The sequence below is a fragment of the Epinephelus fuscoguttatus genome, linkage group LG14 (assembly GCF_011397635.1).
Source record: "Epinephelus fuscoguttatus linkage group LG14, E.fuscoguttatus.final_Chr_v1".
Lineage (NCBI taxonomy): Eukaryota > Metazoa > Chordata > Actinopteri > Perciformes > Serranidae > Epinephelus > Epinephelus fuscoguttatus.
Genome location: NC_064765.1, coordinates 22574894 through 22599330, shown reverse-complemented (window position 1 = coordinate 22599330; position 24437 = coordinate 22574894). Strand labels below are relative to the sequence as shown.

At 43.9% G+C, this 24437-nt stretch overlaps 1 protein-coding gene across 5 annotated transcripts; it reads right to left on the bottom strand.

Moving 5' to 3' along the window:
- Positions 1-848: 848 nt before the first annotated feature.
- On the bottom strand, positions 849-24409 carry ktn1 (kinectin 1). 5 transcript variants are annotated; one of them, XM_049595478.1, is made up of 36 exons: positions 24250-24409; positions 18818-19527; positions 18553-18717; positions 18327-18443; positions 18083-18213; positions 17835-17939; positions 17563-17703; positions 17363-17469; positions 16877-17021; positions 15391-15487; positions 15091-15275; positions 14129-14218; positions 13986-14023; positions 13791-13881; positions 13375-13443; positions 13237-13274; positions 13028-13118; positions 12816-12884; positions 12689-12726; positions 11176-11266; positions 10942-11054; positions 10742-10838; positions 10463-10503; positions 10256-10346; positions 9376-9462; positions 7089-7178; positions 6079-6165; positions 5899-5988; positions 5726-5818; positions 5540-5608; positions 5331-5414; positions 4771-4854; positions 2997-3080; positions 2806-2901; positions 2580-2690; positions 849-1882 (listed from the first exon to the last, which is right to left on the bottom strand). In XM_049595478.1, the coding sequence occupies exons 2-36, from the start codon at positions 19524-19526 to the stop codon at positions 1853-1855; spliced, it is 3864 nt and encodes a 1287-aa protein (XP_049451435.1). In that variant the 5' UTR covers position 19527; positions 24250-24409; the 3' UTR covers positions 849-1852. The 5 variants fall into 5 exon arrangements, with proteins under 5 accessions (XP_049451435.1, XP_049451436.1, XP_049451437.1 ...); XM_049595479.1 differs by having other exon boundaries at positions 18327-18440; XM_049595480.1 differs by having other exon boundaries at positions 18553-18711.
- Between the last annotated feature and the right edge of the window lie 28 nt (positions 24410-24437).

Sequence of the window (24437 nt, the reverse complement as noted above, 5' to 3'; positions counted from 1 at the left end):
ATCAGCTGACTGCAGCATGACAGTGTGGGAGAATGTGAAGAATGTGCTGATCCCATGTTGCTCGCGCCCCTGACCTGACCCCCCCCCCAGGCAGCACAACAGTCGTGTTGTTTTAAAGGCCTTTTAACATGCGAAAGATGAGAGCAAGAGCTTTCTGTGCAGGTACCCAAAATCAAGTCCAGTCACACAGAACCTGTGTATATCCTTTTGACAAAAATAGAACAGAAAGCTGGCAGTGGTGAAGATAAAACATTAAAAAGAAAACTCAGCACATCTGAGTTTACAACACACTTTCACACTCAGCCACTCACAGCATCAACAAGTGACCACAACAGTTTTTTCTCCCAACATTACAGCCAAGTCAGATGTTGTCCTTGGTAAGCTTTTTTCCCAGCAACAAGTTGAATTCTCACTTCTTTTCACATCTTCTTGCTGATGGGAAATACTTTGTAAACCCCTACGCAGGAGCTGAGAAAGCAGTCTCCTGTTCTGAGGGATTATACAACATGTTACTATCACAGGAAACTGGTCACACCCCTAAATGTTCCGTAGTTTAAACAGCACAGTGTGTCACCTCCTCAGCTATTACACAAAACACTTATCTAAAATAACTCAACATGATAAACACGTTTATCGCTCACAGGGAAGTCAGATGAATATTTGCAGAACAGAATTATACCTTCCAGCAAGAGCTTCATGAGCAGTAGCTTTGTAATTTTCCTTTGCACATTCAGGTTTTTCCAAGGCTATGAGTCAAAGCAGTTTGTCAACTAAGGTTGCATGCTGCCCCACAGTGGCAGGGATATAGAAGTGCAGCGGAAGAAAAAGAAACGACACAGGACGCTGGACAGATTTATCAAGCATCCCTTTTATTAACATCGCCTGTTACAAAAAGAACAAAATCTTCAGTGTTAATGAACTTAGCAACAATATAGCGAGTGTTGATTACAGATGATATGGGACGCTTATTCCTAGAGTAGTTGCAGTAGGATTAAAAACCTCTACACTGTTGACCTGGCCTTTTCGTTCAAGAGCCAGGGTCACAGACTCCCTTCTCTCTGGAGCTGCAGTACAGACTTGACTATAATATGTCCATGCATCTCCATAGTTACAGTCACGTAGTGACGCTTCTGATATACCGAGACCTCTTTTGATCTCCCTTCTTCCACTCAATACTAAGCCAAGGTATGCATGGAGCTATGAATTCATGAATGCACGATGACGCACTGTTTGTGATAGTTTTCTGGCCAGGAGGCAAACAGATCAACAACATAGTGTATTTCAGCAGGTCCTAACTGGTACATTTAAACAATACATATCTTTAAGTTAAGAAAAAAAGACTGAAAACCCAAAGTTTGTTTCAACAAGTTGGAAATTTGTATCACTGCCCTCTCTTGACAAATAACAACAAAAACTACTGTAGTATTCAAAAGGATTTCATTGAAAAATACAGGTGTTTTAAACAGAGGAATGGTTGCCACGCAGTTTAAATTATGCTGGATGTGATTTTTAAGTTTAGAATAAAAATTAACTGGCGATGCTGCTGAAAAAGAGGAATGTGGTGGGAGTGGAGTAGTGTGTTTTGGTACAGTGCCTGGAGTGTTTGGAATTAACAGTAACCTTTGCCTGCTCCCTTATGGGCATCAGTGAGACTGGGAGTGGTCTGCCAGCACCTCGGCCAGAGTCAGTTGGAGGCTGCCTACAGCACAGGTGAGGTGACAGAGCTTGGGGGAATATGGGGTGGCTGGGTGTGACAGTATGGTGTGACGGTGGTAGTGATGAGACCGAAGGTCAAAGGTGGTCTCTGTAGTGCAGTCAGGGTGGCTGCGTGGGGGGGTCTGTCCTCTTGTCACTATACCTTTGGCAGGTCTTTGTCTGCCTCCTGGAGGAAAAGAACAAAAAGCAAAATGTTGAGACTTCACATTCAAATACACTGAGGTGAGCGGAAACTGTGATACTGTTCTTAGGGTTGTCCCAGTCAAGTTTTAATCAGAGGCATTTAAGGTTGAGTATCTCCTGATTCTGAGTCCTAATCTGACACTTCTATTTTCCTATAATAAAGCTGCACAGTGCACTCTTAAGTATATTAAAGTTATTAAAATCAATCCAATGTTTAAGCTTGACAATGGAATAGCTTTGCAATGCATTAAGAAAAAATCCCTTAATCCAATCTGTTCCTTTATGTTTTTTATTTTTCACAAAATAACTCTCTAATCTGTTTTGGCCCTAATGCTGTCTCAAAGGGAATTTCTCTATTCCTTTAAAAGAGTATTCTCCAGTTTGCTGCTTCAGTGACTGAACTGTGTTTTGGTCAGTGTTTATTTTGGTTGAGTTGAGTTGGAAAGTTGCTGACGTCTGCACTTGTTGACACTGTTACTGTGTATGAAAGCTTCGCGAGTAAAAACACCCGCGTGACAGCAGAAGTGAAACAAAGGATCCTATTGAGCTCCATGTAGCCGATCCTGATCAGTTAAAAAATACCTTGATCAGCCCCCATACCGATCTTTGAGGTCGGATAGGGACATAACTAACTGTCATGTTTTATTGGGCTGTGAGAAGAGCATAGAAACGGGCCTTACCCCTTCCTGTCCCTTGGTGAGTTGCCGGCTGACGCCTTGTAGCAGCTGCTGCAGTTCTCTGACTGTCTGGTTCAGACCTGCAGTCATTTTCTCCTTTCTGTCAATCTCTTCCTGTCAGAGACACAATGGCACACGTAGAGCTCAGTGTAAACACCTAACTGCCATACATACAATGAAATGAACCACCAACTGTTAGAACACCACCCATATTGCCCCAGACTCTTACTCTCTGTGATGACAGACTGCTATTTTCTATCAGGTCATCAGCGTTGTCCGTCACTTTTGAGAGCTCCCCCTGGATCAGATCAAGAGACTGCTGGGCCTGGATTAAGGACCAGACAGTTGCACATGTTAACAATATAGCCTGGAGGTGGATCCATATCAGCAGTGTAATAAAACATACACAAGTACTCTTACCGTATACAGGTCACCAGCCACCTTTTGCCTCTCGTTCTCTTCTGTCTCCAGCTTGGACAGAGTCTGAGTGAGCTGAGTTTTCAGCTGGAATCAAAACAGACACTAAGCACATGGTCTACAGCACGTTAAAGCTTCCCAGTCCCGCCTATGAATCCCATTCATAATTTAGCATTGGGTGTACACAAAGACCATTTGTTCAGAGCCTCCTGCCAACATTGTCTACATTAAAGTGCTCATCAGTTGTACAGACGTAACCATTTTCGCTTGTCCTAGTTAGACCATGTTCAAACCAAAAATAGCACTGTGTAAAAGCGTGCAAGGGGCTGGGTTGACATGAGCATGTTGCTACAGGTACTCATGAGAAGATAAATCACAATCTGGGAAATCCAGTTTAGGTAAAACTTTCATACTTTAGAGCTTATCAGATGCCATAACCCTGCACAGCCGTTTGCAATACCTTACAACAGGATGTTACAACTCTGGAAAGTTATCACCACTGCATTCTGATTTCAAGATAAACAGTTTAATTACGTCATTCACTTTACAAAGTAACCTAACAGGAACTTGAGTGTACCCAGCAGGCTGATGCCCTGTGACTTTTTTTAAATACAAGTCTTCACTGTAATTAATCAGGGTGCAACATTTTTTGATAGTGCCATTGTCGGTCTGAACACAGCAAACAAGCTGTCAAAAAACTGCTTGTGACTTCACAAAGACCACAGACAAGCGACCTGCAACATCATGGTGAGACAAAGGCCACGAGACCAACAGACAGACAGACAGACAAGGTTTGTGAGAAGGTAAGAAGGGTGAGGAGGTTATAATAGTATGCAGCTCAAAGTGCAGAGTTATGTTAGACCCAAAGATGGACAAAATGGAGCATATTTTTTAACTCTGCAAAAGGAAGGCAAGCTGACAAGAGAGCCATTTGTTAGATGCCTGACAAGGCAAAGGGAGATGAAGTGGAGTGCCAGCGTAGAGAAGGGAGAGTTAGTCTTGTGAGTATCACTGAGGGTGAAGGTGAATCATCATTCTCAACCTCTAATTTTTGCTACTTTAAAAGGTAATATTTCCTGGCTCCTAAAAGCAGAGAAAATATTCTTGAAGTTAAGGTTTGAGTGAGCACGTTCGCCGAGGTTATGGATGATGACCCACAGTTGCAGAAGATGGAGAACCCCGTCCTGTGGCAGTTAGTGTAGAACCACTGCTGAGTACCATAAGGGATAGGCTTTAATCATAGACTGTATAAAAGAAGTGGAAGCAGCCACCGTGACATCAGCGGGTGGTTTGTGGAACGCTGTTTTGAAGCCTCCAGTTTGACATTTCAGCTGCAACCATCTTGGTTTTCTGACCATATTTGGATGAGAGGGTGCCTCTATCCTGATTCGCCCAGTTTGCCTGCAGTGGCAGCTTGTCAATTACAGCATGTTTTAGGATGTGCCCTAAAGCGCATCCTGCTTTATTGTCTGTTTTAATCTAAGTGGCACCATAATTTAGAAAATGAACAAGCTGTATTGGAGACTTGAAACTGGCGACTGAAATCAGGAAAATGTTTACTGAGGTAATAAATCAAGTGAGCAGTAGGGTCACTTTCTGACAGACTTGCGCACAATCTGACTTGTGTGGAGTCGCCCCCTGCTGGACACCAGAAAGAATGCAGGTTTAAGGCACATGCGCATTGGCTTCACTTCTCAGACCCGGAGGCTACATCCACTTCTTTCACACAGTCGATGGTTTTGAAAGGAGCTCTAGCTAAAGGGTGAGCACCGCTTACCAAATTCAGCTCCTCATTCTGTCTGATAGCCTCTGTATATGAGCCATCAAGTCTGGTCTGCAATTCAGTCAACAGATCTTTGAGCTGAAATTAAGTTTGAGATGATGTGTTTAATGGGAGTCCATGAGAGTCGGTCCAGGACAGCGCTACTAGCATACAGTCTACGCCGTGATATGAGCGGACCAAGCCAGAGCTACAAAAAGGGAATGCTCTCACTATTTAGCAGAGTCATGTAGTGATAAAGAAAGCACAGGATCCTGCTGTGCATTACTGTAAATTACCAAAAGCAGTCTGTTAAGTTAGTCTGGTAAGTGGTGTAACAAAGTCATTGGTAGAGCTGACTACGTGAAGTGTGTGTGCTTTCAGTTCAACAGTATTTAATGTTTGTGTTGTGTGGATTTCACATGCTCCAAATAAACAGGATGTCACAAAATGAAACATCAAAACACAAAACACGCCATGGACATGAAAGAGACACACAACGGAGCTCATTCTGTTGCACCATGAGGATGAACGTAATGACATGCCACACGGTCACAAGGGCGAATGTTTCTGCTCACCTCTCTGACCTCCGTTACATAGGTGGCACTCTCACGCTCCGCCCTCTCCAACTCAGACTCCAAGTGCTGCTTTTCTCTTCTCAGCTACAGAGCACAACAGAGGTTCAGAGATACTTATGACCGAGCCAAACACAAGTGAAAATGGCAGTAAGCCTTAGAAGAAATGCAAGATTTGTTATTTGAGCAGTGTGTGTGTGAAGTAGACTGACATTTTCCAACTCTGCTCCATCAGTTAGTCTCTCAATCTCTTGCTCCAAAGCTGTGACTTTCTGGCTCATCTAAGGGGAGAGACAGAAGAATGATGCAATGAAACATGCACACAGTGCAATAACATATCGCCTCAGTGTTTTGGTATTCAATCTGGGAGTCGTTTCCTGCTGAACCTGAACACACACCTCTCTGAGCTCTCCCTGTGATAGCTCCAGCTTTACCCTCCAGCGAGACTCCTCCTGTTCTACGCTGCTCTGGAGGCGCTGCAGGATGCCCTCCTGTGGACACAGCAGGAATGACAGCTCAGTTTGGCAAGAGATACCAGCATGGGAGCAGAAGTGTTAAAAACTCATCTCACCGTTTCTGCCAAGACCTTCTTGTATGTCTCACAGTCTTTCTGTAGAATCTTTTGGGCTTCCTCGGCTTCTTGCAGCTTCTCAGCCAGTCCCTAGCAACAGAGAAAAAGAAGTATCTGTTGCTTGAGACATCTTCAGCTTAACAAGAAAGATGTTCAAATTTACACTTTCCCTTTATTTACCTTAGAGTCCCCTGATGCAGGGGTGGATTGTGCAGCTGAGCTTTCAGCTGCTGCCCCCTCAAATCTGTGGAGCCACTCCTGATGGTTCTAGTAGGAAGAGGAGATGAAGAGTGAGGAGATAAGTCACGACACAGGAGCCGAAGCGCAACAAAGTTAGACAGGGCTGCACGATGTATCATTTCAGCATCTACACTGTGATGTGTGCATACACAACAGTCGCATTGCAGGACACGCAATGTCAAGTAGGCCAAATGAACTCAAACACGCCATGCTATAACTCTTCTGCTGCTTGATATAAAGCGTTCTCACTTCCCATGACTAATGTTACCAGCAAAGGATTTCCCTTTAAGACAGGTTAGGTGTGTATGTGACATAGTCTGGTAGCATTTATGGGAATTAAGTATAATAATAGTGAATGGCATGCTTTTTCAAAGCTACAGTAGTCAGCAGAAAGTGTCTGGATAAGCTCAGGTTCCAGTGTAATGATGGTAAATGAGCAGTGTTTTGTGTTGGCTGCACAGAAGCAATAAACAGTTTAATGCAACTGGAGAGGTAACGTTAACACTGACGTTTAACTTCAAGAGAAGTCTAATAAACAACCAAAGCACGCCCTGCTAGTAATCGATCACAACCTTAAATTTAAGAGGAACAGGAGGGGAGCAAAATAAGGGAACCCCCCCCACTTTATGGTAAGCAACTTGTGTTATTAATATAATGTGTTAGATCATTGACTTTAACCTGGTTTATATAAATACAATGGTGATTCGGTGTAATAAAATACCCCCTCCTTCTCCTCAGAAAATTCTTCAGAGTAAAGACACATTTTTCTGCTTTTAATAATTAATTAATTGTTTCCAAATAGAGCTATTCAAGTAATCTGGTAACAATTCCTGTGTTTTTTCATATCACAAAAAAAAAACATCACAATGCCAGTGTTTTCCAATATTGTGCAGCCCTAACAGGTATTCAACACTATTTGCATAGAGGTTAAAGTTCAGTAACACCCATACCTGCTCACTGGGCAGAGGCACATGGGGCAGAAGTCTGTGCAGAACATCTCGACACTCGGCCTGACACATTGCCAGCACTGTCTGGTTCTCCTATAAGGTGTTAGGAGGGGGGGTAAAGGGGAAAAGGACAGAAAGAGAGGAAAGGAGATTGAGCACTGACTGTTCAAATGGTTAAATCACTTCGAAGACAAGGTCCAGTGGTCATCAGAGCAGATATGACCACCACCTTTCCTTCTTCCTCATTCTACTCTCCGTGATGTCGTTTTAAAACAGTCATCATCAAGACATCCGTCGAGCCGCTCCAAATCAACGTCACAGGAATGATTCACTTGACATAATCTTTAACTAGAATTCTAGAGCATTAGGATAAACGCTGTCTCACTCCTACTTCCAATTACCCCGAGAAAACATCAGCATCTCTCAACAGGCCACACCTACACCAAGTGTCAGCAACCTCAGATTCAGAGCACATCACATGCTTCATTACTCCTGCAACCACAAACACATCAATCCGTTTTCATGAAATTGCACAAAGTACCTTGAAACTCTTCAATAAATTAAAAAAGGTAGCTATCAGTCCTCCCACAATAGGCTAGCATCATGCACTGTCACTCTGAGGCCTGGAGGAAGAACGTATGCCAAGCACTAGCCAGCTGGCAGTCTAACCACTATTCACATTAACAAACCGTGTCACAAGGCAGCTCTGAGACGAGTCTACAGAGCTGAATGCGACCAGCGTGCACTGACAGTACACAACAGCTGCCAAGGAACTCCCTGGCTCAGCTCTGAGAAGGTGCTTTCTACTGTACTCAGATGGCAGAGGAGCAGCTGGTGTGCTGATGGTTCAGCATGTACCCTTCCCTAATGTAGGGGGAGGACAGCAAAAATATACGCACATCACTGGTACTGTTAATAGACCGGCTATCTGGTAGCCCACTCTGTCTACAAGAAGGGACCTAGCTACAAGAGACAGTACTGTGGATTTTGCTTTACATTTAGTTACACAAAGATCTTACAGTCATGAGTTTGGAGCATTAACATACATAAGGTCACTGTTGCATATTCATTAAAAGGTTTTGAATGATCATACTTTCTTTAAAAGGTTCAGTGTGTAGGATTTAGGGGGATACGTTGGCAGATACGGAATATAAAAAGTATATTTTCTTAAGCGTACAAGCACCTTGAATTAAGCAGTTTATAGCAAAATAGAAAGCAGGTCCTTGTCCGTGGAGTCTGCCATGTTTCTCCAGTAGCCGAGAACAGACAACGCAAACACTGTCTCCAAATAGGGCCATTCAGGTTTCTGTATTGGCCACCATAGTTAGCAGCCATTTTTAGAAAAGCAGTCTGTTTATTTTGGAGAGGAAGAGACCTCTGCAGATAATTCAGCTCCCAGTAAAAACCTCATGAACGTCCGGATGATAAGTTATAAGGGAAAAAATGTGAGCACACACCTAGCAGCCCATCCCCAACAAACCTAACAGCATTAGAGAAACGCTGATTTGTAACATGAAGCTTTATTGCTTCATTCAGTGTTTTTACCTTTTTAAATCACCTGGTCAGTTTGTTTTAAAGAGGAATAGACCTCTGTGGATAATTGGGCTCCCCGCAAAAAATGGGAACACTGAAGGAATTCTAACTGGGAGAAGTTTCAGCTGACTGCAATCTGCAATCCTCACCACTAGATGCCATTAAATTCCCCTTAACCTTACACACTGCTCCTTTAAAAAAAGAATGAACTGCATTAAAATCGAAGTGAATTAAACAAATTTCATTGACTGATTAACTGGTGATATTGACAGTACAGATGCCACAAAGCAGAATGGGAGGGGGAAAAACATGCTAGAAATGAGTCACATGACAGAAAGACAGGAAGCGGCGAAAATTATTACCATGAATCTCAATCTAATGACATCTAGTGAAACAATTTCTAGGTCACTGCACACTCATTTCCAAGCATCAGCCTGAGCTTTGGGCAGGGAGAGATCTATATGTTTCAGAGCTCAAAGCAAAAATATATCCGCCAGAGAGACAAATATTTGTTAAGTTAATAAAGTCTGAGATTCCAGAGGGGAGAAGCGTAGTTCAACAGCTCAACAAAAAGCCAATTGAGAACTTCAAACGACAGAGGGGAGGGGTGAGAGTGAGGTAAATGAGTATGCAGCTTTGTTATGGATGATGGCGAAAAAAGAAATTTCACTGGGTCAATTATGACAAAAAACAGAATTTCGGGGAGGATGCATCAGATTGGAACTAGAGTGAAGCAGACTGAGGTGGGGTGTCGAACCTTGACAGCTTTGCCGAGTTTCCCTTGAAGCATGGCCTCGGTGGCTGACAGAGCCTCCATTGCACTCCAGTTTTTCTCCCGGAGCTCCTGTTTTGGTCAGTTCCAGAGAGATACTACTTTCAGTTCAGCCTCAGGAAAAATGCATTCAGTGACCCTCAAATAAAGACTGGCAGAGTAACAGAACAGACCGATCGCATCTCTCATTTTAAAATTTCTACACTCTGCTTTTCACCCGTGCTCCGACCGCTATAAATAAAGTATGAACAAATAGCCTCGAGTGCCAGTCTCGCACCTCGTGTGGGCAAATGCAGCATGCACAGTTCGCTAGATGTGTACTGTAACAATGTTCTGTGAGTACTTTCTATTCAAATTAAAATAAAGTCATAATGTCTGGAGATACATACAGCAGAAACACAGTCCACATAAATATGCATTTCAATTCAAAAATGGCTCTCTTGAAAATAAAAGGTAGGCGAGTTTCTAAAGCTCTGAATCACCCACAAGCACAGACAAGCTTGCCGAAACAGTCATGGCCAATGGCGAGCATAACAAGAGTAGGCTGGAAGCCCTGTTATGCAATGCTGAGTTTAAGCAATCCAAATCAAAATAGACATCTGTACCGATGTGTGCAATCATGTTGAGAACACAACCTTAGCTAAAGAAAGCCTTCTATTTGGTTTTAAAAGAACGCAAAGCAAAACAAGTGAGACTGAGTGGCAGTGGACAACAGGAAGTATGGATGTATGCAGTGTGCAACTCCAGTGTGAGGGGAGTGTTTGGGGGGGGTACCACACAAGGGGAGGAGGATGATGTCTCGCAGGGCTAGACCAGAGCGGTTACTGGTGTTACACAGATCAGGTCATGGCTGCGGGAAACCTACGTTGTTCTTCTTCCTGTGAAGCTCCACGGAGTCCCTCAGCTCAGCCAGCTCACCCTGCAGATCTGAGACCTGTTTCTCCTTCTCTGACAACCTGACAGATGACAATATAACCACTCATTATGGATCATTATGTACTTAAGAGTTCCTTTAAAATGAAAGCACGTGGAAAAATATGTACGGTATTATATGACACGTAGCACTACTCACGCTGTAAGAAGCTCTGGGCTTGGCACTGCTGTGTGGGATTGCTGTTTTAAGAGGGGAAAAAGATTCAGTTAAAACAAGGACAGAGATGATCAAAACTCAGAACAATTTGATTATTATACTGAATCCCACATCCCTGTCAAAGAGTTAGAGCCCCCTCCTCCTGACTTAATTTGCTCTACTATGCTTAAATCTTTTCTAGCTAGACATATCTTCCTGATTCAAACCATATACTGTGTCAAACTTGCACTTAGTGAGTGATTCTTTAAGATCGTTCCACACCTGTTGATGTATCTGCTCCACCTTCTCACTCAGCTCCTTAGTCCTTGCCTCCAGCTCAGCCTCCAGCATCTGGATCTCATGGTCCTTTGCTTCTAGTCTGTGGGTGAGATGTGCTCATCATTAGTCTGATTTGTGAAAGCAACACTGGACGACTACATGTTGAAGTGTGAAAGGGTGAAGGGCGGGGGGTGTTAACTTACTGAGCCTCGACTTCTTGGAGCTGGCTACCACAACTGGTCAGCTCTTCCGGCGTCTCCTTCTGTCTCAGCTGCTCCATCTCTTCCTGCAGGGCAGCCAACTGCTGTTCCAGAGCCTTTGAGACAAAAACAGCTTCAGACAAGAGCTCAAAGTAGGACATGACATAATGAACAATATCAGGACGAGTCATTTAAATGTGCAAACCCAGTGTTTCATTGATATAGAAAAGCCCACACCTCGACTGCCTTCTCTCTGGTGGAGCTGGTGTCTTGTGCTGTCTGTAGACTCTCCTCCATTGATCTTAGCTTCTCATCCTTCTCTTGGATCCTATAAAGCAAAGTCAAACAATGATTCATTATAAAGAACTCCAGGATGATATTTACATATAACAACATCCGTTACGAGAGAACATTAAACATACACAGCCTTGTGTGCCAACAGAGAATTACTATCAGGAGAGTGTAGGGAGTGGCCTGGAGTGCCAGGGGGAATTAGTTTTGAAATGCTTGCAGTAGAGTAAGTAGTAGCCTCTGGTTTCATGATATGTAATTATGACTTGCTCTGTATCTCAGCTAGTTGGCAACGCTGCTGCCACTGACTGACTGGCATAACTGAAACTAAAGTTAGTGTTAGGGACTCAGCACACCAAGCCCATGGCTGGTTGTCTGTCCCCTGGTTTCCAGTTTTGAATGAGAGATTTCCTCTCACGCAGACATAGAACATACAGCTAGTTGGCTATTGGCTGTAGTTTTTGTAGTGTGTTCAAGTGCAACTTTTAGGCAACATGCGGTGACAAGCAGCCTTTGTCAACCCTAGTTTTTTAGTGTCATTTTGGTGTGTCTAGGCTGCCTTGAACCTTTCGTGAAGCCAACTGCTACCAATCTAGGGGTAAAAATCGACTCTGACCTAAAGATGGACAAACAGATAAATGATGTAGGGTGAAAGAGCTTCTTCCAGCTCAGGAGGCTGTCCAAGGTTAAATTCTTTCTATCACGTTCTGTTTTTGAAACTGTAATGCATGCTTTTATGACATCTCGTCTTGACTACTGTAATGCCTTGTATGTTGGTGTTAGCCAGGCCTCCATCTCTCGCTTACAGTTAGTCCAGAACGCCACTGCTCGTCTGCTAACTGGTACACGTAAGCAAGAGCACATTAGTCCTGTACTTGCCTCCCTCCATTGGCTTCCTGTGCGCTACAGGATTGATTTCAAAATTCTGCTGTTTGCTTTCAAGTGACTTAACGGCTTGGCACCCATCTACTTCTCCAACCTGCTGGAACCCTATGTCCCTCGAGGGTCCCTCAGGTCCTCCGATCAGCTTCTCCTAGCTGTCCCTAAATCCAGGTTGAAGCTCAGGGGAAATTGGGCTTTCGCAGTGGCAGCTCCAAAACTTTGGAACAAGCTGCCTCTGCATGTTAGGCAAGCCCCCACTCTGCAGGTGTTTAAATCACGCCTCAAGACACATTTTTATTCTTTGGCTTTTTCAAGCACAGCCTGAGTGATTGGTGTTCTTCATGTGACGCTGTGTATGTTTTTTATTTATGAGTTGTGATTGTGTGTTGTTACCTGTTTTTTTTTCTTTTACTTGTAAAGCACTTTGGTCTCAGCTCTGTTGTTTTAAATGTGCTATATAAATAAATTGGTATGGTATGGTATGGTATGGTATGGTATGGTATGTCTGGGCCTCAAGTCTGTGTGTCTTTGAGTGTGTTATGGATGGGGACTCATAGGACAACTTTACTGATCTTACTTGCTCTGGAGTTCTTCCACTATCGACTCTGATGACACCTGTGATAAGGAGAAAAGACAATTTAAGAAGGCACGAATATAGAATAAGGTGAAAAAAATCCATTTAATGAAGATTTTAGACAGCTCACCTGTTCTGCAATCTGTCTCTTAAGGGCCTCTGTTTCCTGTTTTAGTGCCTCGTGCTCTTCTCTTACAACCTGCATCAGGGAGAGAAATGACTTAAAGATTTTTTCGCCCATTAGGGATTGTGATTACAAGGCAAGCGGCGAAATGCAGAGTCACTTAAAGCATGCTGATGCCAGTCAAATGTGTGTGAGGCAGCACAAGAAAAAACAAGCACCTTCAGCTCTTCCTCCTTGTTGGCCACCTCAATCAGACCCTTCTCTAGCAGGTCCTCCACGGTTTTCATGTTGTCCTCTTTCTCCCGGACGCTGAGAGGGAAGAAATGTTTCAAAGGTCATTCAGTTATTCATTATGGGTTATTAGTTTCATGTGTAACAAGCCTAACTAGCTGACATATTTAAAGTATGTTCCAGTTTGCACACACACCTCTTCTGGAACTGGTCCAAAGCCATTTGGGAGGCAGTCTGCAGGAGAGAGCCAAATAGAGAGGGTGTGTCAAACAGAAGAACACAAACACACAAGGGCCTTTCAAATTTGGAAAAACAGTCGAGGTATGTAGCGAACCTGTTCAGAAATCTGTGCCTGCAGTTTCTGAAGCTCTGCCTTCAGTGACATGTTCTCATTGTGCAAGGCCTGCAGAGGGGGAGAAGACAGGAAAGAGAGACGGCACTTATTATGCCAAGACAATAAAGCATCTGACAGACAGCAGTAGCTTGAGCAATGACATACCACTCATAATTCTGTCTTAGGTTTATGAAACTGTGAAATCAGTAATATCCGCTTGGCAGTTCAACCTGAAATATCTGCAGATGTGAATCAACATGCCATCTTTCTGGTAGAGTGGCATACATGGCCTTCAATCCACATCCACTCTGAACACAATCAGAGGCCGACAACACATTTACCAGATTCCAGCGGACTAATGAACCGATGCAATGTTAGTATAAGAAGCTGTAGATGAAGCGCTCTAGCGGCTATACCTGCATGTTAGTTTCTCTGCTGGCCCCACTGCTCCTCTCGGCATTTAGAGAATCCTCCAGACTCTTCCTCTGCAACTCCTTATCAGCCAATCTGCACAGCACAGGAGAAGAATTGGGAGAGTGCATGAGAAACAGCTCAACAGTTTCACTCATTACGTAGTTTGTGTGTCTGAAAAAGTCAAAATTGTTTCTCACAGCTTCTGTAGCTCCTCAATGTGAGAGACATGGGAGACCTAGATGAGAAGAAAATAAATCTTATTAGCCTACATACATACAGTTATGTAGGCGGGCATTTTTTCCTCTAACTAAACATGGATAAATGAGGTTGACCCACATACCTGTGAAGAGATCTGGGCCTGCAGGGTCTCATTCTGGACTTGCAGGGTCTCGCTCTGGACGTGAAGGCCTTTGTTTTCATTCATAAGGTCCTGTTAAACACAGACTGCATTAATGTATGCAAGAAGTGTGCGTTGCTCTGCTCAAAGATACTGAATTTGCACCCGAATGTGGAATTAACACTTCAGCGTAATAAAATGTATGTCAAGAATCCATCGATGTCATAAGGCTTTAGTGAATATCATTTTTTTGATAATCAAAGCTTCTATTGAGGTTTTTGAATGAAAATTATCAGACACGGTTTGAATAAAGTGATTCAACAGATCAATTATTAAGTCTAAATTTTAATTAAATCAACTTTTTAAAAATGAATAATGTAAAGAATGGCGCTGTTACGATGCTGCGCATGCTCCATAAATACATGTGTGTGCCTCCCACTGTGTGTGGCAAGCAAGAGAGCAAATGGTTTAGTGACCACAGTGAAAACATTGTTTTTGAAAGGGTAAACATACACAAATATGGATTGAAGCAGAATATTTTATTGGATAAGCACGTAACACATGTTGGGATTTTTGTTAAATGAGTCCATGTGTTTTGTCGAGCAGTTTTGACTTCTGGATTTTATAATGCTCTGGAGTTATTGAAAATGTTTGGCTCAAAAGAGTCGGAAACAATCCTACAGAGCCACCACCTGGAATCCACCGTGTGTCTAGACGGCGAGTGTTTCACACGCACGTCTCACGCTACAGATAAAATCTCATTTTTATCTATAAAGCCATCTCCACTTGCTCCGTCTCTGCTGCATCTTACTGGTGTGAACACTACCTGAAGCTTTTATTTACACTCTCAGTCCAAACACAATGTGACAGCTCAAGTTGATAAATTCACACATATAATCCGATAAGCAAAGATGCACTTTGCTATTCACTACATTCCTAAATTTTCATGATGCTGTGAAGCTCACCTGAACCCGGGCTTGCAGCGAGTCATCAGGCATACTGTGCTGGGACATCTCCATAAGTTCCATCACTCTCTGCTCCAGCCGCTCCTTGGAAACCATGGCTTCAGTCAGGCTGCCGTGCAGGGTCTGGATCTCCTTGTTCTTGTTGTTCATCTCTGTCTCCACTGCCAACAGCTGGCTGTGAAGCTCTGCACCCACACATACACAAACAATCAGTTGCTGAATGCAACCTGACGATTTACTTTGATGTAGAAGAAGCAACAAGTTCAAGGTTACATTTTTTAGTGTGATTTATTTTATCACCTTGCTTTGAGGCCTGAAGTTTCTCTCTCTCAGCGTTGACATTGTGGAGGAAATTCTGCAGTTCTTCCCAACGGCGCTTAGCATCCTGCAGCTGGGCCTACGGATGGAGAGATATCCAATTTGGTTAACACTTTTCTCCCACACATTATAACAGAAAACAAGTACCCTATCGCCACTCTACACCAGGTAAACTAACAAATTAAATTTATCAATCGTCTTTCCTCTCACTGTCAATATCATTAGTATGGGGTCACTGACAGGTTAATTTGCATCAGGCCACCTGTTCTACATGCCTGCGATTCTCCAGGCTATTTTTCCTCACAGCTCCAGACTAAAGCTGCTTTCACACATGCACTGCAAACCTGAAATTATTGAAACATTACGCAGAGGAGCCGTACGTGAGAATGCAAATGTCTGAATCAGTTGGATTGGAAATTAAATGGACTCTATCATGTAAGCTCCCTGGTACAAAGTCTGTGTAATGTCTGATTGAGCCCATGTGTAAACAGAGCCAGTAGTTTACAGCAAGTGATTCGGAATGTGGATGATGTTTCTATCATAGCGCTCACACGAAACCGGAAGAAAATAAACATCCAAGGGTGAAGATGAAGGGCCATTTACATGAAGATGAACGATTTACAAACGAAAAGGAAACCAAACAATAACATCTAACTGGAGAGATGACAAGACTCGGGAACTTCTGTCGGTAAGGGCTGAGGCTGAAATTGTCAGACAAAGCCAAGGAATGGAGAAAGTCTGTTGTTTGTGACCAAATTACGAAATGGCTACATGACCGCAGTGAAATCTGTGTCATGTCCTGCCTCCTGCACGCTCTACTCAGGCACCATTCCTCACCTAAATCAAACAGATTATTTCCAGTAGGTGAAAACACTTCTGACACAGACAATCTCCTGTTGTGTGCTACATTTGAAAGCGAAACTCTCCAGACACTGTCTAGAATTTATATGAGAAAATGGCTTCAGCAAACGGCTAATCTAAATTACAAAACATCTTGTAGACTTTTTAATTGATTAGTCTAGTTTGTGTGTTTCTGTCATCAAAATCTCAGCTCCTGGCACTGCTCTCAGCTTCTTTTGCTGAGACTCTTCCGTGTCGAGCCAGCAACTTAAAAATCCATCTTACATCGCAGCTAATGAAAAGGCAGGAAAGGCTGATCTGGGTGTCTCGTAGGAAAGTGTTGTTCTTACACAGCACAAAGCCTCAAACATTCCAGCTTTCAAAGCCAACACAGTGCTCCCAACTCAGGTTCAATTTCCCACAGCCCTCCCCAGGACTTCCACTACAACCTCCTCCCACTTCCTTGGTAATGTTACCACGCCCGCTAACCAGAATTGAAGCTGTGCAGCACGGCCCAGGATTTTTTTCCTTTTTTTTTTTTTTTTTAACAGCTCAGTTCATTTTTGTCTCGGCTGGGGAAACTGAGGCACGGGCTAAATAAACACATTGTGCATCTGGATTAGCGTACCTCCAGCTGGGACACGTTCTGCTTGTAGCTGACCTCCAGTGACTTCCTCTGGTGCTCCTCCTGCTGCAGCTTGCTGTTGTTGTCTGCCAGCTCTTTCATCAGACCGGCATACTCAGAACGCAGCTTGTTCAGCTCTGCTGAATTCCTATCAGGCAACACACGGACATAAGCACAAATGAGTGATGTGAAAATGGTCGATGGGGCATTATTGTGGGATGTTGTTGCATTAAATTATAATAGCCTGTCAGGGGCATTTCACATTGTGTAACTGGGCGTACAGATGGATGTCTTAATGTGAGTAATATAGGCAAAAGGAATGAAGGATGATTTGGAGAAAGGAAGCCAGCGCTAAAATGGCAATACGCTAAAATTCTAATATGAATTGGACCACTATGACTGTTTCACCTCAGATCAGCAGATGAGACGTATACGAATCTCTACAAAGCATGACCAGTTGGGTCTTGTCTATTGTAATGCAACACTTACTTGCTCTCCATCTGGTTAGTGGCAGAGCTGACTGCGTCCCTCAGGATGCCGTTCTCCTGCTGCAGTCGAGTGATCTGGCTCTCCAGCTGCTCCCTCACCTGCTGGAACTACACATAAACAAGAGGATTTAGTCTTCATGCAGCCCTGAAAGGAATGCCAAGAGGTCTGGATTCCTTCATATTTTTCAAAGTCCAGCTCACCTTTATTTGCATGGTCTGGAGCTCCTGGTAGCTGCCCTGTGCTTTGCCCTGCATGCTGCCGAGTTCTTTCTCCATGGCTGCACGTTGCTCTCTCATCATGGCCTCCACCCGACCTGTCTTTTGCTTCTCGACCTGAAGCTCCTAAGAAGAAGTAAGGGGGCATATGAAGCTCTTCATCGAAACAAACAGGATTACTCTATACACAGAATAAGTTGGGAATAAATCATTTATCATATCGTGTACTTTATTAAGTAAAGCATGGGATCCCAGACCTGGCTGAGCTGCTTCACTTTGTCCTTGGCAATGGAAGCCTCCTCCTGCAGAGTCGTAAGAAGTCTCTCTCGTTCCTGTGCGGCAGGGTCTGGTCTAGCTGCAGACTGGTGGTGAGACACGAAACGTTTAAAAAGAAAGCACAGCAAGTCCAACTACAAATACCAGGTCTCCTGCCAAATTGCAAATAGTGTGAAATTGTCACTTGCTACAACACCTAATTCAAATGTATCACTTATTAATCTCTTACTTTGTGCCAGGCGTCCAAGGCATTAGGGCTCTTCTCCCGGAGGAGAGCCATCACGCTGACAACCTCGGCCTCTGACAGAGCCAGGCTGGACAGACCAGACAGCAGCTCCTTCAGCTTCACCTCCGTGTTCTCTGTTAAAACATGCAAGAGATGCATTTTAGGACTTTATTACGTAGCTGGGTAGTAGATATAGGATAGCAAAAAGAACCAGATACTACATAAGGCTTGCTTTCTCCCCCCTTACCTTTGTCAGTCTCATTCTTCTGTTTCTTGCCACTCCCTTTGGATGGTACATCATCGTTGTGGCCCGCCTGGTGATTGGCAGAAGCTGCTGAGTCAGCCAGAACATGGGCTTCATCTACTGGATTTGAGAAAAAAAAAGGTTGATTACAAGGTGAAAAGCATGTGTCCTGATATTTTAAAGAAACTGAGATATAATTTAACACATGGGACCACTGTATCATCATTACCAGGCTCGGTCTTCTGCTTCTTGGCAGAGTTTTTCTTCTTGCCAGTGGTAGCACTTGGGGTTGCACCATCCAGAACTTTGGTTTCAGCCACAATGGGAGCTTCCTTCTTGACTAGAGCTGGGGCATGCTCAGCCTTAACCTCTGGCTGCTGGTCATCCACTGTGACTTAGGAGGAATTTAGTGAGTAAAAGTGTTAGCAATTTCCATCTTTTCCACAAGAAACTATGCAACACACCCTTTTTTAACTGTACCCATGGCGACTCACCAGGCTCTGCTTTTTGTTTCTTCTTCTCCTTCTTCTTTCCAGAGATCTGGGGAGGGGTCTGAGCCTGAACAGGAGCCTGAGCGACTTGGACCTGGACCTGAGCCTCAAGCTGGGGAGAGGGAGGGCTGGACTGTTTGCCCGCAGCCAGAGGTGACTCTGTCTTGCGGCTGACCGGCTTTGAGCCATTCACTTCCGGCTCCTCAGAAGAAGCAGCTGCAGCAGCTGCTGCTGCTGCAGCTGCAGCCGCTGCAGCAGCGGCCTTTGCAGCCTTTTTCTCCTTCTTCTTTCTCTCTCTCAGACCAGCAGGAGCCTCAGTTGAAACTGAGACAGGCACATAGGGAATAGGTGTTGATGGAGCAGGGTCTGGTGTAGCCACTGGTGCGAGTTCCTCCTCTACCTCCATGGTGGAGCTGTTGGCACCATCAGCCATATCGAAATCCCGAAGATCCTCTTCCGACTCTCCTCCACCTCCGCCACCTCCACCGCCTCCTCCAGTGGCACTCTCCTTCTTCTTGCTCTTCTTCTTTTCATTCTTCTTACGGGTGTCTGGCTTGGATGGTGGTAACTTAAGGTCGCGTTTCTGCCTGGCCAGCACCTCATCGTAAGAAGTTTCCTTCATGAAGAGCCAGAAGAAGAGGAACATGAGGGCGATGACCAGGGAAGGGGCCAGGATGAGCAGATACTGAGAGTCGTAGATATCCACCGCCATTCTGAAGTGAAGGAGAAAGACACAAGAGAGAAGAAATGCATTTAATTTAGGCCACTTTGCACACAGTCATCACCATCGGTACAGCATCTGCCAATATTTTCCACATAAAGAATGTATGATATTATGGTAATAGCTTTCTATCAATAAAGGCAACGGGCAACAGCTGCTAAAATTCAGTGATCGCAGAGACATAACAGCTCAAAGACTTGATGTATATGAATCTTTGATTCAAGCTTGCTGCTCATATCCATCGGAGGTCAATCACTGCTGCCAGCCATGAGAGCTAGCCTGCGATGTGTGAACTGGTGCAAGTATTGAGATATGGGAGGTGGAGGTGTTGGTACATCAGTAGTGTTGAGAGGGTGCAAGTGAGAGGAATCTCACTGACACCCTGTCCCGTTAGTGATATGATCCAATTAGGTAACACTCCCCCAGCTACACAGCTTAACATCCTCCCACTGTTATACAGGTTCATAGACAATACGGCGTATGTACTTGAAACACGGCTTTGTGAGAGCCAGATAGAAACCTTCACTCACACTGGCTTAAAGGGGAAAAAAATAGGTCAAGAACATTGGAAAGACAGCTAGTTTAGAAAAGAAGATGGCTCACTGTCTCATTTAGTCACTTCCCTTCCTTCAACCCCCATGAAGACGACATTGGTGGTATTCTAAACTCATATCAGGATGGATTTGCAAGAGGCAAAAATACACCCACATGCAAGTGTCACCTGCTGAGGCCTGCTGCGGCTGCAGTTTGACCCCAGCTTACTTCAAGCCAAGGGTGAGGAGGTTCCCCTTCCATCGCGGGCAAAGTTTACAGAGTCAAGCGTGAGGTCCTGAGACTTCATTGGTTTGGTATCTGCCAAAGATATTCTTAGGAATGATGTGTTGTCTCCTCAAGGCTACACAGTACGAATGAACTGGGGTGGAATCAATGCAGACAAAGCAGTAATAATTTGACACAAATTGCGTCTTATTGCTCCCTAGCAGCCACTATAAATCAGACCAACAGTAAGCGTTGTTGTCGTTGCTTGGCAAAAATGACAGAGAGGAAATGGCTGCATGATGGCTGTTAAGATGAGGGGGACTGTATATGTATAAATCAATTAATGCTGTTACTCAGCAAAATAATCTGATATGTCTAAAGAAACATTCCTACACTAATAAAAGATTACAAGCAGGGAACTCAGGTTCTCTGATTTTACTCTTATTTTACTTTTTTGATTAAATATATTTTCTTGCAGCACATACATTTTTTACTGCTTAATCAACCTGATTACACCTCAGATGGCATGTTTGATGTGAAAATCGCTGCAGCGGCGCTGCAATTTTGTAACAGGCAAGTTAATAATAGTGCTAACAATGCATATTAAATAAAGAGAACTCTTCCCAAACTTCCCATTACTTCATCTGAAGAGTATGTCTCGCAAACTAACAAACAGCAATGCCCTGTGTAAAATTACACACTTACTACAAAAAATAAAAGCACTGTTGGGAAAAACGAGGACAAGTTAAGCCCTTAGTGACGGCAGCAGCATTGTGTTGTCAACAATACAGAGTGGCACCAACACTGAGTGACCTGAGGTGCCACACAACCCCATCTTATACCCAGGATCTGTGGCAGTAGCATAGCGTAGGAGTCAGAGTCGTAGAGCAGACCTCTTTAGTCATTTGGATTAAGCAGATTACCCATGATAATACATTTAAGAATAACTTTCCACTGCAGGGCTTCCTGAGGACTGACAGGCTTAGCCTTATAGTGTAATGTTGACCCCATTTCAATCCCACCAGGAAAACCTCACGGCATCGTCCACAACACACACAAAAATGTACCAGACCTGTTGTTAAATATTTGACGTACCTTATTCTGAAAAGCTATTTAGCCTTTTAAGCACCAACCATTTCCTCTGAGCATAGACTACAAAACGTATTATGTAACTTTTTTTTTTTTTTGAAGAGCTTTGACTCTGAGGAAGGCATCTCGTCTTACTGGTTGATGGAATGTTATATTCAGTGCCTATACGGTACTATCCTGAGGTGTTTGCATTGCATCTGTGTCAAAGAAAAAATTAGCATTCGCCCCCCCTTCCCACACCCCACACCCCCACACCCACACACACACGGGCTACAGCTGGGGGCAATGTCAATATACAAATATATATGTACATGTCAACTGCAAGCAGAGAAAGCAGTTGGTTTAGAGAGTGCTGCCAAGATTCTGAACAGAGTAAACCCCCCTACCATGATAAATATAATAGACTGTACTTGAGAGGGTTTTTAGTTTTCCTACCTGGGACCTCATTAGTTGATGTGTTTCATTACAATGAAACGACAGGAGCCAAACATTGAGGCTGATAAGCAGCATGCCAAGACCAAAAAAAGCCTTTCAGTGGCCTGGAGATTACTACCGTCTAAAACCTGGATATGAACCAACTAGGCCGAAGTTTTACAAAATAAAACCAAAGCCATAAAAAAAACTATGGTACATTATGCACTACGTACACACTGTGGGTAAAAAGGTTTTACTGCTAACTTTCTGAGGCTAGCAAATCAGGAAATTCTTTGTTATGTCACATCATTGTATGTTCCAGGAAACTCCCATGTCAGACCAAATGAAGCTGTGAAGTAACTCTTAAAGCAACATTGCTTCTTGGCAATATTAAGTGTGGGTGGAGTAAGTGGTGTAAAAGTTTGCAGCGTGCTTGCTTTCTTTCAGCCCCAGGCCTCAGAGTGGAAGGTGCATGAATTTTCTTGCGCAGCCCGAGCCTTGTCCCAGCATCAAAATGAGCCAGGAGGACAAAGCCCTCTCGGGCTGTTGGCTCCCCGGAATCTAGCCACTTGGCTGGCCAGGCCTCCTGATTTGGCAGGCATGGACAGAGAGGGAACTCCTAATAACTATTGGGCCCGGAAAGCAGTGCAGACAGTGCTTGAAAAGCAGGCCATGCAGCACTCTACGCTTAACATCTGTAAAGTGGCAAATATAGGCACTAAAACGCACATAAAAGGTCCAAGAAACCACAAAAAAACTTCAAGCTATCAGGGATTTTGCAAACTCAGAAGCAGACGAAGGTGGTGCTCATGCTTGCTGAAAATGTTACGATAAAAAAAATTCATATCAAATAAATAAGTTCAAGAAGTGTAAAGGTCTCTACACCTGCAGTTCCTTACAGCAGCTGTTCACAAATCAAATTTAAGACGCAATTCCTCACATAAAGAAATAAAATCTAAAAACTGGGTGTACTCTCCAAAGAGGTGTAATAGGTAGGACAATTGGAATACGCTCCTATCTGAACAGTTAAGCTGTAAAGATGACAAACATATAATTGACCATTATCAGCATTGTGGTAATAAACTAAACAGAGAGTAGCAAAGTACACAGCGGGGCATCTAATTATAGTGGAAAACATTAACAAATAGGCACTGGTCCTCTGAAGTGGACTGCTCTTCCTGGGTAGGCCACAACAATGGCACTTATTGAATCAAGTACAACCAAGACACCCCAGATAAGAGCTTATCTACAGATAGACCATAAGGAAAGTGATAAAGATGCCAACATGACACAGAAACTTAAGAATAACTTTGAGGACTCTAAAAGCCAAAGCTTCCCAAAGTGGAGCCAGTTGAAGATTTCCAAGGATCCTCTGAAAGTACTTTGGCTCAGAGTTCATTTAGCATTGAGGTTAGTTTAACCAACATAAGCTAGATATAAGTCATCAGGACACAGTCTGACAGTTACACAGTCATATCTATAGTCACCACCTTTTTGCACATGTAGCAGGGCTACCTCTACAAAGTGTTGCACATTTAAAGTACCATAAATAACTCACAACACTTTGACTTGACTTTGATGTCCAGTAAGCCTTCTCAAAATTCAACAAGGGCAGCTCACTATGGTTGAGTACCAAATGTCCCAGCATGCTCAGTCATGTCTAATCGTCGGCCTTGTGCACACAACTGAGCCGAGATACGTAATGGCAGCTGTTCTTACACCAAGACAAGGCTGCCTGTGGATACAGCCTGTAATCAAAGAAAAAGCAGAACTGATAAAAAAGGTGTCGAATTTATCTTCCTGGCCGAGTTAGCTCAGCTAGCACTTACGTCCCACGTTATTACGTTTATGAATGTAACATGAAAGCGAAAGAAGAAGCACACATGTCGGCGACAGGCTCACTTCACCGACATGACTAGCTAAAAATGTTTATGAACAAAGTGGGGCCAGTCAGCAGGGGCCTGAACATGGCTACAAGTAGTTGCTACTATAGTTATATCCATACAGGAAAGGGCTTGTCGCCACTCAAGTTCGCCCCTGAGTGGCTACAGCTCAGCTCTATGAATGAGCTAGCTAACATAAAAGCTAGCCAACCAACGTGAGGAGCCAGGTACGAACGTTAGCCGACCAATCCAATTATTACACAGGAAGTCTTCAGCGACACAACTGACCAGCAAAAATGTTAACAGGAACACCCAAGTTTATTTCTTCCACGAGCACTCAGCACACACGGAGGCGTGGACGTCAGCCCCCACGGGCCTCGTCTCGCTGGTGACCCAGCCTCCCTCTCTCCTGAAGTCTCTGACCCGGTCTGCTGCCTCGTTCTACCGTTGAAGTCCTGAGGGCCGTTCCCAGGCCTGGGTAAAGAGCTTAGCTGCGCTAAGACCGGGATGAGCGGCTTTTTGACAATAAATACACCCAGTATCGCCGAGGACAGCTAAACGCAGCGTACCTGTAGCTTCAATGTGCTGTTCCCTTAGCTAGTGGTGAAATGGCGTTGTTCTGCGTTGACTCCGGCAGACTCCTGACTTCCCAGGACAGCTCCAGCCTGGCTTTCTTCTGCGCTATCCGTCAGACTATCTGCTGTTTCTGGTTCGCGGGGGCGGGTCATAGTCAGGCTGCTGGGGGACGCTTGTTTCG

What these genes read in the sequence shown, in the direction of transcription:
- ktn1 (XM_049595478.1), bottom strand. Translation starts at nt 19,526, where the DNA reads ATGGCGGTGGATATCTACGACTCTCAGTATCTGCTCATCCTGGCCCCT. An exon ending in GAAGCAGAAGACCGAGCCTG is followed by an intron (nt 18,444 to 18,552) that starts GTAATGATGATA and finishes TCTCAAATCCAG; the next exon opens with TAGATGAAGCCCATGTTCTG. An exon ending in ATGTAACGGAGGTCAGAGAG is followed by an intron (nt 4,855 to 5,330) that starts GTGAGCAGAAAC and finishes ACTTAATTTCAG; the next exon opens with CTCAAAGATCTGTTGACTGA.